Raw genomic sequence first — 14221 nt, 5'->3', positions numbered from 1 at the left:
GCAATGGCGCATAGAATAGCATCCATTCCTGCCTTCAGGTCCCTGCCCTGATCTCCTTCAGGAATGACAGTGACCTGGAAGTATAAGATAAAATAAACCCTTTCTTCCCTATAGCTTTTGGTCACGTTGTTCTAACACAGCAATAAAGGGAACGAAAACACAGGTATCCTATTTGTGAGCAGCACACTACCAAGTATTGCCAGGTCTCAGGGATTCCAATCAGTCTAAAGAAAGGATCTTTTCCAGAAAGTTCTGCCTTGCCTCAATTCTCTCTGATGTGCTCTGTTTGAGTGCATGGGTCCTTTCTTTCATTTCCCTGGGATCTCTTTAGGGCAAGGACTTCAATTTCTGGGAAGCTTCTAGGGACACTTTTTGTGCACAGGGGTGTCTGGATGCACATGCTCCCTAGAACCTCCTTCTTTGGAGGGCACTTCTGTGGGCTCCTCTGTCTGGACCGAGGTCCAGACTTCTTTCTGGATCCCTCTCTTGGGAAGTTCTCAGCTGACTGAATGATGCCTTCTCACGTCTGTGCTGACTGCATACCCGTTCACTACACACCAGCTCTGTACAAAACTGTTCTTGTTGATATGATTTACTAGGGAGCGTTCGGATCCTCAATAACTTCTTCTAGAAAACTCCAAGAGGCTCCTCCCCAAACCCCTCTCCTCACAGCATCCTACACACGATGTTTAAAGTGAAGCCCTCCCCTACTGCCTCACAGGCTCACAATGGACTTAGAGATGTCCCCAAAGCCAACTGTCTGAGGCTAGAAAGTCAAAGGCTGATTAGAGACAAACTTTAGCTCACAGTTGCAAAAGATCATATGCAACACAAGAGAAAACTGGTGAAGAACTTTAGCCTCTATATTGTGCAAGTAGTAATTTATTTAATGTGCCAGAAACAATTTAGAGAAAAATATAAAATGAAACAAAGACAAGCATAAGCATTTATACAAATGCATACAATTAGTAGTTGTGTGTGTGTTTACACGTAATCCATGGACAAAAATTTACAATGATACTGTAGGATATCTATTTGCACATCTATTTATTTAAGTACATACAAACCTATAAATTTTATGCATGTGATCATCCCTACCTCAAGATGACATCACCAAGTTAAGTTAGCAAAGGAACTCCATCATAGCTACTGGGGGAAGTCAGCTCCTCAATAAGAATCCAAATGCCCAAGGCCATTCAGGTGTTTGTTTATTCATTCAAGGTGACTTAGACACCTTGGTAAATGAGACTGGTTTTATATTGCTGGCTAAGTTGTAATGAATTAATGAATAAAGCCTGCTGAGTTACCAGCATTGAGTATGATAAGGTATGGTAGAATCCTACATTCTCTCACTAGCCAAATAAACTGACGGCATATTGGATAGGCACTTAATATTATAAAAATAGGCTGGATTTAAATCATCAAGTCAGGCTGACAGCTGTTGTTTCAAGAATTATTTATTTAGAAATTTGTCTAATGTAGTTTCCAGATCTTGGCGACCTACAATCTGGATCAGCTCTAAGTAAAATGAAGCATTCACGCGTCTATATTTTTGGTTTCTAATTCTCCCAAGGTTATTAAATATACTTATACCTGTTAATAAGCACATCCTTTGACACAAAGCTGCTTTATTTTTACTATGACCATGCCTGGTTCAAGGGTATGAAAATGGTGAGTTCATAAAATTTATTGGTGTGTGTGGACTGCTGGCATATACTAACACGGTTCTTTTCAATTTTTACCATTTAATTTGTATATTATATAAAACACAAACTATATAAAATTTAAATTGTAATAGTAACTAACATTTAATAATGAGTTCCTATTATTTATGTTTACTATTTAGCTAACTGTAAAATAAGTATTACTAAGGGCTAAAAGTCATAACCATTACACACATATGTGGGAAGAGCAGTTGAAGTGAGACAGCTTGGAAAGAAAGCCATTCATGAAGATAACAAGTGTGTTTCAAGGGCTGGAGAGATGGCTCAGAGGTTAAGAGCATTGCCTGCTCTTCCAAAGGTCCTGAGTTCAATTCCCAGCAACCACATGGTGGCTTACAACCATCTGTAATGGGGTCTGGTGCCCTCTTCTGGCCTTCAGGGATACACAGAGACAGAATATTGTATATATAATAAATATTTTTTTTAAAGTGTGTTTTATTGGCAAAGAGAGACTAAGTCCATCCTAAGATAGAATTCTTTTAAAACATACACTGCGGAGGGGAGGAAAGGAGGCCATCTCCCTGAAACCCTGAAATGGATATGTGAAATTACAAGTGGTATTTTGGAGAAATGATTTTGTCTTGATATGATAGGACTTATTTATAAATGTACTTAAAGATAAATGATGACATTAGCAGTACACAGATGTAAAATCAGCCTGGATTTCTCTGTTTTTGTTTCTGTTAAAAAAGCTTTATTGTGGTGTTCATAATAAAAATTGTACAGAAATGGAGCTCTTTCATCTTTTAAGTAATAACCTATAAGAAGCAGGTACTTTACATTTTGCAAGATTAATTGCATGTCTTGTTTATCCCAGATTGTGTAGGGAGCTGAATTTTTTCAATACTAAGAGCTAAGCAGTAGAGTCCTTCTCCTTTGTGATACCTTATACTCATCCCTCCACATCTTCTGCCTGTGCCCTGATCCTCCACTTCTCTAGACCCTTCTCCTCCAGGATGTCCAACATCTCCAAGTTCCTCTGGTTTTACTTACCTACGGCAACTAAGCTCTCTCTGCCGAAGAGTCCAGTAAAGGACTGAAAACCCTATGCATCCCTTCTCCCCAACAGTATCGAGATGTAGAAGAGGGCTCATGCCTTTACATCCCTGCCTTTCCTAGGAGAGCCATGAGACACAGATCTGCAGCCCATCCATGGGACACAGATCACAGCCCAATAAACATGAAGGCAGCATAATGTTCCAGAGTTCCAGGAGGTCCCCGACTCTCCAGGTCCTGAACTGGAAGATCTAAAACAATTTTCAGTTGGCAAGTGACTTAAGGTGAATCTGAACTAGGATTCTGGTGTCAGCACACTGTGTTCAGGCATCAACACCTCAGCCTTTACTACCTCCAAATATAGGAAAAGTCCCTACACACAAGTCTTTGTGGAACTTTCTTTCTGTAAAATAGAGGGTTTTTTTCCCCCCCTTTTTGTTTGTTTTGGTTTTGGTTTCTGAGACAGGGTTTCTCTGTGTAGCGCTGGCTACTCTGTAGACCAGGCTGGCCTTGGACTAACAAAATCCAGCTGTCTCCACCTCCTGAGTGCTGGGATTAAATGTGTGCACCAACACTACCCAGCGAGATCTTTTCTTTTTAAAATACTCATATAAGGAGTGAGATAAAGATTTTAAAAAAGATGATTCGGGCAAGGTGTTCTGTGTGCTTCACCCTCAAAAAAAAAAAATTCTGTTTAAAATAACTGACTCATCCTTTCAAAGTGGAAAAGAGCCCAAGAAAAAAAGGCTCTCTGTCCAGCTAAGTTTAGAACCCACGCTGAGCTGGAACACCAACTTTGCCAAACTACTGTAATTGGAATTCCAAGTATAGCACCTTCAGAATGGAAATTCCAGCCCATCTCATATTCAAAAAGAAACATTCCCTCTTTCTCTCTAAATTTATAGGCCCATTTATTTTCTGGGTACCCTTTCAAAATGCTCCACCAGACCCCTGTGAAGTCTGCGGGAGCTCTACAAACTGTCTTCCCTGAATAACAAACAGGCTTGGGTTCAGCTCTGCCTTTCCCTCCCGACGGCTGCATTCCATGGCTTTGCACAGAGAGCCAAATTCTCAAATATTAATTGATCCCCGATCAGCCTTTGATCCCAAAGGCATGAGTCATCATTGACCAAGACACAGGTCTCCTCGGAGATGTTTCATTACTATTGATTCTTCAAAGCCTGTGTCAAAATCCTAGCAACAGAATCAGAGAGCGGTAATTGGTGAGATCAAAGAGCAAACTGAAGAGGGGCAGAAGACGAACAGGCTCTGACCCTCTTATTTTCACATTTACATCTCTATGTGATGGCAAAGGCTGAAATGAACTGGAAGTGTGCCCGGCGGGCAGGACAACCACAGCACAGGTCTCCTCCCTAGCTGTCACCACAAGTGTTTTCAAATTTCAAATATTGTCAGATTTTTTTTTAGTATTTGCATGCATATCCCTTGGATATGGGATTCAAGTGTAAACATTAAATTCATTGATGTTTCATATGCACCTTATAAGTACAGACTAAAGATAGGTTCGTGCAATGCTGTTAGTGTCTCTGTGTTTTGACCATAACCTATCACATGACTTCAGGTACAGTGAGGAGGAAAATACAACCAACAACTCAAGCAAACTCATTAACGGAGGAATCTGTAGGACATGTAAACTATATCCCAATAAAACTGTTAAGATATCTGTGGTTTCTAATACATGAAAAATATACATTAAGACCACAAGGTGATAATAGCAATCCCAAGAATTTTAATTGGTGGCAAGCGCCCATGAAATCAGCACTAGAAATCCTGATGTCTGAGGGTCAGGAGTTCAAGGACAGCCTGATCTACAGAGTAAGCATCTGCCACAGGCAAAAAGGCAAGGTACCACACAATACATGCAGATGCAGCTTCAATGTGCTTTAAACAAAGGAGACGCTTCGGAAACTGACAACATCCTTCTCAGTTTTCCCTACTGGGATTCCTAAACCAAACTCAAGATACACTTTTAGTGTGCACACCAAATTCAAGAATTATCTAGGTTTGTTAGAAGGGGGTCTTAACCAGACAGCTGATGATTCCGCACAAGTATCTCCAGTTCAGCCTGGTCCTGCATCTTACTGTCACTAAGGTGATATCAATCTTACGAGCATCTGCACCCTTGTATGAGAACAACAACTGTGGGCAAACTGTAGTGATGCCGGCTCGTAAACCCAGGAGTCCAAACAGGGGCCTGGACAGTGAAGTCGATGAGACTCAGCAACTCTGCCTCCTCATGGAAAACATCCTTCAGATGTGAAATATTTATGCTCCTCTGAGAATCCAAACTAACGAGCATCAAATTTCAAAACAAATGATCATTATTTAGCGATCTTGATAAAAAATCTCACAAAATCTTACCTATAAAGCTTTCTATTTTGAGTTTAAATCCAATATCTTCATTCTTACAGGTTCTATTTGCACATTTTCCCCCACAGACACACAGATTACAGAAGAAATAACTACCAAATAGCTTTAATAAACCCACTTACAACTTACAGTTCACAGGGCTACTGCAACATGCATCACCCCCTAACCCTCAGTCACCAGCCTGCCGTTCCTTTCTGTGTCTCCTAAGGCAACTCATGAAGCCATTAGGTATGCGTGTGCTTACCTACAGAGGAGGAATTATACATTCATCCAGACTGGCATGGGAAGCTGACTCCACAGGAACACACGCCACCACAACACCAATACACATACATCGCAGGACATAGGCACAAAAAGGCTAAGCATAAAATCTTTATGTCTGTGATAAACACACAGCCTGGAACCCAGTGGAAAACAAAAGGCTGCATTTGAGGAACTCATATGCCAGCCAGAGGCCCTATGTAGAAGCAAGAAATCCAGGATGCAGGCTTAGGATGCTTTGGGTAAGCCTGGCTGGAGGTTCTCTCATCTGTACCCACCGACGCACATGTCCCTGCAGACAGATAGCTCTAAGAAACTGGAAGGCAGGACATATCAGACCGCTCAGCACTCAGTACAGGTGCAAAACTTTTGGGTTATCTCCTGTCCTCCTTTTACATGGTGACTCAGAAGCCATGAAGATACACATTAGCAGACCCCGGGGGCACGTCTCAAAGTTGCAGACTTGGGTGCACGGACTTGGCTAAGTTCCAGTTCTAATAATTATATTCTGTTTCCTGAAATTGCCCAGATGTTTCACCTAGTTATAGCCTCATTCTTTTTTTTTTATTTTACCTTTTCAAGAAAAAAAAAGTGGGAAGATTCTCTGTGAATCCCCCCACATCCCATCTTGCAGATACAGAAGAAAAGACCAATGTGACATGTGACCAAATTAATGGCAGTTTTGGTCATGAATGAGATGCTGGATGTGTGTGAACCTGCACATGGGGCCAGCTTCAGAGGACCGGAAGAAGACATCAGAGAGAGTAGAGGCCCCCGTAGATGAAATGAGGCAACTGTGTTGTGCTACCTCTGTGGGATAATGACCGCACAGGTGGCCCCTATAGCTACAGAGGACTGTCTAATCATCTATTCTAATTCAGGCAACTGAAGAAAATACTGAGCTCTCCTTGCAAGTGCGTGCATTTGAATACTGTGGATCTAACCATTCTTTCATGGTTTGGACAGAAGCCATCAGCAGAGACCCAGGAAATGTAGCAACTTGCCAAGTTCTTTGCATGCCAGGCATTCTAAAAATAAAGTAGGCTGCCATCGCTCAGATGGCCAAAAATGTTAACTCTGAAAGTATCACTCTTGAGAAAGGATACAGGGGAAATCAAATGTTCATGAATCATTGGTAGGATGCAAACTGACAGTATCAGTCTTGGGAAAGATACAGGGGAAATAAAATATCCACACACCATTGGTGGGATGCAAACTTACAGTATCAGTCTTGGGAAAGGATATAGGGGATATAAAATATCCACACACCATTGGTGGGGTGCAAACTTACAGTATCAGTCTTGGGAAAGAATACAGGGAATATAAAATATCCACACACCATTGGTGGGATGCAAACTTACAGTATCAGTCTTGGGAAAGGATACAGGGGAAATAAAATGTTCATGCACCATTGGTGGGATGTAAACTTACACTATCATCAGTATTGAGAAAGGATACAGGGGAAATAAAATATCCACACACCATTGGTGGGATGCAAATTGGTTCAGATACTTCTGACAGCAATTTGGGAGCAACTGATAAATCTAATACCGCATCTCCCCACATTCCAGGAACTTGGCTTCTTAGACATATACACATATTTTTTCTATGGACATACACACATGCTGAATCATAGTAATAATTTTAATAAACAAAAACAAAGGAGGAGGAGTCACCAAATGTTCAAAAATAAGTACAAGCTGTGCTATGTTCCTATGGATGAATGCTAAGGATTCATCTTAAAAATGTAAGTGGAAAGAGGGAGAAAACCCAGATAAGACTATGCTAGCTCTCCATATCCACAAACTGCCTATGCCGACTCAGTGAACATGAACAGAAACAATCAGGAACAAAGGAGTCTTTACAGAGTATATACCATGGTCCCTCCCTGCCACATTTACTATTACAAAGCCTTTACATTGTACTTGTTATATTAAGTAGCTAAGAAACGATTCAAAGATTCAAGGAGGATGCAAAGACTGTGTCCCGCTCCTATTAGGGCATCCATGGGTTCTGTGTACCAACTGTCAGTGGGCATTATGGAACAGAAACACAGAAAAATGTAGACAAATGAATACCACTTATTAGAATATATGGAAGGCAAAACCAACAGTGTTGCTATAACTAACATTATGAACACATACTGCTTATGAGAAAAATAGTTCACACAAGTACAAACACACACATACACACATGCATTCACACATATACACATACACAGATACATATATGTATGTACACATGCATATTCATACATACACATACATACAGATATACATACACATAAACCCACATGCAAGCACATATACATACGTGTGTGTGTGCGTGTGTGTGTGTGTGTACACATATACATATACAGGTTGTTTTTTGTGGTTCACTACCCAGCATAGTAGATTCCTTAAAAAAAAAAAATCCAGGCCTGGATCCCATAACAATGGGAATATTACCCCTACTTTCCTGAATTACATCAACTGATTGAAGGGAGTAGGCATTTGACCCATTCTGAACGATCCTGTCCAGGTTTTGTACCTAAGGCAAGGACAGAAAGGTTCAAGAGCAGTGGAGAAGTTCCAGATCCTGGACAAACAGCCACCTCCCAAGGGCCAAGAGGCGGATATATAGCCAGCTCCTTTGCCACGGTGGGACCTGCGGTCTGCTTACTTGGCCTCAGCATCATCTCAGCTTTCTATAAAGGTCCTTTCTCCCATACTGAACATTTGTAAAGTACAAAGTTGTAAAGAGAAGGGACAGGCAAATCTGGCGCTGACAGATGGCTAAGGAAGGGACTTTATATTCAGTATGTACTAAGTCTATTGGGCCCATACTGTTTGGAACTGTGTGATAATAACTTAGGAACAGGGATAGAAACATCCTTGATTTGGGAATGGAATGTGCCAACCTGCCACATTTAATTCTGTGCTAATATTGAAAATAGAAATCCAAATGTCCCTCACACCTGCTTTGCATTTTCAGAGCTATCAAAGTATCTGCATTTGCACACCAACTTCACACAGCGGTGCATCCACAGCTGGACCCACATCCAGAGCCTGCCACGAAACTCTTGGCAGGACAGCGTCTCTCTGGGTTTCCTCCCGTCTTTCGGTCTATGATGTAAATGTGTCCCAGTGATGAACCCCAACATTTAAAAACAAAGTTACTTACTGCATGGATGTCCTAACACCTTAACTTCATCAATAGCAAGGTAGCCTTGGTGTCCAGAGGTTACCACTTCAAAAATCACCTGGAAAATTAAGAGAGATTGACACATGATTAATAAAAACTCAGAGAGAGAAATTGGAGTTCAACCTAAAGGTCAGAAACGCAAAACAGCCACCCATTGGCTCCTACCTCTACCTCAGTCCAAAAAGGCGATCCTGCCTCCAGGAGTCTCAGAATGAGACTGAGACGAGAGCTGTCTCCTCCCGTTTATAATTCCCTCTAGGGGTGGGATTAAAGGTGTGCATCACTGGAATTAAAGGTACCACCCAGTTTCTACGGCAACTAGTGTGACTACTGGGATTAAAGGTGTGTGTCACCACTGCCTTGTCTGTAAGGCTGACCAGTGGTTTTACTATCTGATCTTCAGGCAAGTTTTATTTATTAACACACAAATGAAAGGCCAACACAGAGATTAATGTTTTCCACTCATTTCAGTAAGGATTTTAGCAAGAGTCTCCTCTATTATGAGGAATAAGTGTTCACTCATCCCTCCATTTATTTTGCCCAACAACTGAAAAGGAGTTGGTGGCTAACACCTGCCTACCAGTGTTCCAGGCTCTAAACCTCAAGTACAAGTAAGGCTGAACCCAGTCTAGTCCAAGGAGGCAAAAGGGCAGAGGCGGGGTTGAGCAGCACCTGCCTAAGGAATCACCTATGCGGTGATGCGAACCCACGGGTGAGGATGGATATGGGAAGAAAGCACTTTGGAGTCATTCTGAAGAATGGAGTAAAGTACCAAGGTCTTAAAGAAATCAGAAAACTGAAACGATGCTATGTAAACTGTCACACAAAATAATACGGTTTTCCTATCGTGATACCCATTCCCCCCCACACATATTGTAATATCTTTATTGAGAGGCAAAGTTAAGATCGGAAGTTCTTTAAAAAACATTTCTGAAAGTGACTGACCAGAATGAGACATTTGGGATTCTAGGTTTTTACACTTCAGAGGAAGATGGATGAGAGGGAGGACTAAGGAAGAGGTAGGATGAGGGGGAGGGCTAAGAAAGAGATGGGATGAGGGGGAGGGCTAAGAAAGAGGAGGAATGAGGGGGAGGGCTAGAGGAAGAGGTGGAATGAGGGGGAGGGCTAAGGAAGAGGTGGAATGAGGGGGAGGGCTAGAGGAAGAGGTGGAATGAGGGGGAGAGCTAGAGGAAGAGGTGGGATGAGGGGGAGGGCTAAGAAAGAGGTGGAATGAGGGGGGGCTAGAGGAAGAAGTGGAATGAGGGGGGAGCTAAGGAAGAGGTGGAATGAGGGGGAGGGCTAGAGGAAGAGGTGGAATGAGGGGGGGCTAGAGGAAGAGGTGGAATGAGGGGGGAGCTAAGGAAGAGGTGGAATGAGGGGGAGGGCTAGAGGAAGAGGTGGAATGAGGGGGAGGGCTAGAGGAAGAGGTGGAATGAGGGGGAGGGCTAGAGGAAGAGGTGGAATGAGGGGGAGGGCTAGAGGAAGAGGTGGAATGAGGGGGGAGCTAAGGAAGAGGTGGAATGAGGGGGAGGGCTAGAGGAAGAGGTGGAATGAGGGGGAGGGCTAGAGGAAGAGGTGGGATGAGGGGGAGGGCTAAGAAAGAGGTGGAATGAGGGGGGCTAGAGGAAGAGGTGGAATGAGGGGAGAGCTAGAGGAAGAGGTGGAATGAGGGGGAGGGCTAAGGAGGAGGTGGGATGAGGAGGAGGGCTAAGAAAGAGGTGGAATGAGGGGGAGTGATGTAGGTGGGTCTTCTTTCTATGTGTTGCTTTCATTGGTTAATTAATAAAGAAACTGCTTGGCCTGATAGGTCAGAACATAGGTGGGTGGAGTAGACAGAACAGAATTCTGGGAGGAAGAAGGCAGTGAGGAAACGCCATAGCTCTCCTCTCCAAGATGGATGCAGGCAGGAATCTTTCCTGGTAAGCCACCACCTCGTGGTGCTACACAGATTATTAGAAATGGGTTAATCAAGATGTGAGAATAAGCCAATAAGAGGCTAGAACTAATGGGCCAGGCAGTGTTTAAATGAATAAAATTTGTGTGTTGTTATTTCGGGGCATAAGCTAGCCAGGAGGCAGGAACGCAGCCACTGCTCCTTCTACAGGGGAGGACTAAGGAAGAGGTAGGATGAGGGGAGGAGTGAGAGGAGACATGAAGGGTAAGAGCTTGTTTTAGGAGAGCCACACTATTCGAGAATTATGAAAAATTTAGAAAACCATGGGAAAACAAACTTGAAGAACAAGAGTAGTAGAGGAAGAGAAAAGCAAAGAAAAAAGAGAAAGAAAGAAGGAAGGCATGGAGGAGGGACGGGAGAAATCAAAGTAGCAGCTCCCCTTAAGAAAAGTGCGGAGCACTTAGGATGGCTAAGGGCGATGCCCTAGATTGATGACTATAGCACCCCTTTATGCCTGCACGTGTTTTGCGAGGGTATTTCTTGAGTGGGATAAGTAATTGGGACATTGATGCTAAACGTGGGTGGCATAATCTCCCAGGTTGGGGGTCCAGATGGAGAAGAGGGGAAGGAGGAAGTCTGGAAGGCAGGCACCCCCTTCTCAGCTTCTTGGTTGCCACAGTGGCAGCTGCTCCGTCCTACTTATCCTCACCGCAGTGAGGTGACAAGAGGAGTCGTCAGGAAACACGGTCACCTCTCGTCTATGTCTATGCTGTCTATGGTAAGTATCTTTTACTGTGTAGCTAACAGAACCTAGCACCACTAGATAGGCTATGGACCACATACGCCCGGACCCAGCACACCACAGACCGCTACTCTGCAACGAAAAAACACTAAATATTGTCATAATCAATAGCACGGATGAATTCAGGGAATTGTGCTGAATTTAAAAAAAGGGGGGGGCAATTGTACAAGATTACACCCTACCTGATTTCATGAATGAAATAGTCTGAATTGTCAAAATTTAGGAATTGAAGCCAGACTAATGGGTGCCAGGACTAAGAGATGAGGAGAGGGCACAGGAGTAGGGTGGGTAGTCTTCAAAAAGGGCAACCTAAGTCATCACTGTTAGTTTCTCTAACAGCATTGTGTGTGTGTGTGTGTGTGTGTGTGTGTGTGTGTGTGTGTGCAGGAATACATGCATACATGCAGCAACATGCAACTTTTAGAACTAAACATCACACCATGCCAATACCCAAATATGATAGCATACCACAATTGGCAAATTATTCCCGCTTTGGGAAACAGGGTGCCGTGTCAACAGGACGACCTTCATTGGTTTTCACTGTTGTGTGTCACACTGATCACAAAGCAGTTTGGTTTGAAAAGTAATTATGTAACTATCTAAGAAGACGTTACAAGCATCATGCAGGTACCACTCCACAAACATCAGTTTATATATAGCATGATCCATACTATATTACATGAATTTTAATTAAAAGTATTAATAAATAGAACCATATTTTCCAGAACTGTATTTCCACAGAATGAGTTGTCTGAAGCAGGCGGTGAGTCTGAGTCGCAGTAATCCTCAACTCCATCTGTTTCCACACGTGATGTTGTCATTCTTGCACACTGAGCAAAATCTTGGCTCCTAAGACTGCTTTGTTTGTGTTTATGCAAAACCAGAGACAGCAACCCACAGAACCCCAGATGGAAATGCTAAAAGCAGGGGTCCAGACTGCAAGCACGAAAACCCAGAAACCGAGGCTCGCAGCTCTGCACCAGAAAGTCCTGATAATAAAACATAACCCACTCAGGGGAGAGAAGGGCCCTGCAGAAGAGCAGAGATGAAATAAAACTCTGTCCTGTTCACGAGTTTAATATGTTGTTTTCCACTGATGAGCCAACGGAAAAGAAGAACTGCCTAGATATTCCTGCGGTGGGACCGGGATAATTTATTTCTCTATGTCTAAGTTCTGTAAGAGGATGAACGAGGGACAAAAGATGGATGTCAGAAGCAGGCATAAGAAAATAATTTTGAGGCCCGAAAAGCAGTTCTGGCTAAGAGTGGCCAGCTGCAGCACCAGAGGTGACACAAGGGGCTGTGGAGAGAGCTGCCAGGGGGCTCAGGGAAGTGGCACCTGCGCACTCCAGCCAGGGAAACCGGTGGGATAACTGCACACTCTCCCTGTCCCTCAGCTCCTCCAGTGCAATCTCCCAGTCTCATCCCCAGTCTCCTCGCTCTGTGCCCCATTCCCAGGGGACTAAGCAGATCCGGATGGAATACTTCATGTTCCTACAGCGGGTAACTGTCCCTCAGTCTGTCCCCCACCCAACCTATCCCACCCTCAGTTCTAAGTGTCTGATGGCCACACCTAGAATCACATTTCATCTGAACACCCTGGGGCCACACCTATAAAAATCCCAGAAGAATTTCCTACCAAGAAATACACAACCACACTTCCTTAAGAACCAGAGCGGGGAACAGAAACCAAGAAACAAAATACCCACCCAGTGAAGATAAGACCAGATAGCTACACCTAGAATCACAATCCTGCCAAGCCCAGGTGTGTAAATGTCAGTGTACAAACACAGTAACAGCCAGGACAATATGTCTACACTAGAGCCCAGCAACCTTGCCACAACCCCAACCTATAATATAGAGTTCATTGTTAAATATTGTGGATATTTAAAAAATTCCCAATATATAATTCCAGGTTGCTTTTTGTAAAGACTATATTTGTTTACATAATCACCATAAATATATGAGAGACTATTTCATTTTCCATCAACACATAGTGTTTTAATTTGGCAATGTTTTAAAATGTGAATGTCATAAATTTGATATATTGTTATTATCTGGACATATCTACACACTGTGGAGAAAGGAAAAGAAACCCAGATCAAAGGCACAAAAATATACTCAACGAAATCACAAAAGAAAACATCCCTAACCTGAAGGAGATGGTATGAAGGTATAAGAAGCATATAAGACACCAAATATATTAGGCCAGAAAGTCACCATGTATAACATTAACCATGGTTACATAGTTTGGTAACCATGTAATGAATGTAATCAACATATAGATAAACACTTTCAGCAAAGTAGCTGGACAAAAAAATTAACTCACAAAATCTGTATTCCTCCATATATAAAGGACAAATGAGAAAGAAATCAAGGAAACATATAATAACCTTAAACAATATTAAATATCTTGGGGTAACTATAACCAAGAAAGTGAAAGACTTATATGATAAAAACTTTAAGACATTGAAGAAACTGAAGAAGATATAGGAAGGAAAGACTTCCCATGTTCATGGTTGGTAGGATTAAATATAGTAAAAAATGGCTATTCTATCAAAAGCAATCTATTGATTCAAGGCAATCCCTACCAAAATTCCCACAAAATTCATAGACCTTGAAAAGACAATTTTAAGCTTCATATGGAAACACACAAAAAAAACAGGATGGCTAAAGTATTCCTAATCATAAAACAGCTGCTGAAGGATTAACTACCCTTGGTTTCAATTTATACTACAGAGCTATGGTAATAAAAACAGTATATTATTGACACTAAACAGACATGTTGATCAGTGGATTCAAAATGAAGACCCAGATATAAACGCACAGACCCATGGACACATTATTTAAAAAAATATTTTTAATAATTCATTTTATTTTTATTTCATGCAATTGATATTTTGCCTGAATGTATGTGTCAGGATGCCAGATCTTGGGGTTACAGACAGTTGTGAGCTGCCATGTGGGTGC

At 42.3% G+C, this 14221-nt stretch overlaps 1 protein-coding gene across 9 annotated transcripts in view; it reads right to left on the bottom strand.

Annotated features, from left to right (window-relative positions):
- LOC121442760 (receptor-type tyrosine-protein phosphatase mu) overlaps positions 1-14221 on the bottom strand; it is a 695160-nt gene that overhangs the window by 401357 nt on the left and 279582 nt on the right. For all 9 annotated transcript variants that reach the window (XM_041644372.1, XM_041644376.1, XM_041644373.1 and 6 more), the window contains exon 4: positions 8535-8613. In XM_041644372.1, coding sequence (XP_041500306.1) covers positions 8535-8613 — 79 coding nt within the window. The remainder of the gene's footprint in view (positions 1-8534; positions 8614-14221) is intronic.

This window comes from Microtus oregoni, unplaced genomic scaffold (assembly GCF_018167655.1).
Source record: "Microtus oregoni isolate MIOR12 unplaced genomic scaffold, Mior012 000095F_ref0000231, whole genome shotgun sequence".
Classification (NCBI taxonomy): Eukaryota; Metazoa; Chordata; class Mammalia; order Rodentia; family Cricetidae; genus Microtus; species Microtus oregoni.
This window is presented reverse-complemented; position numbering and strand designations above follow the sequence as displayed.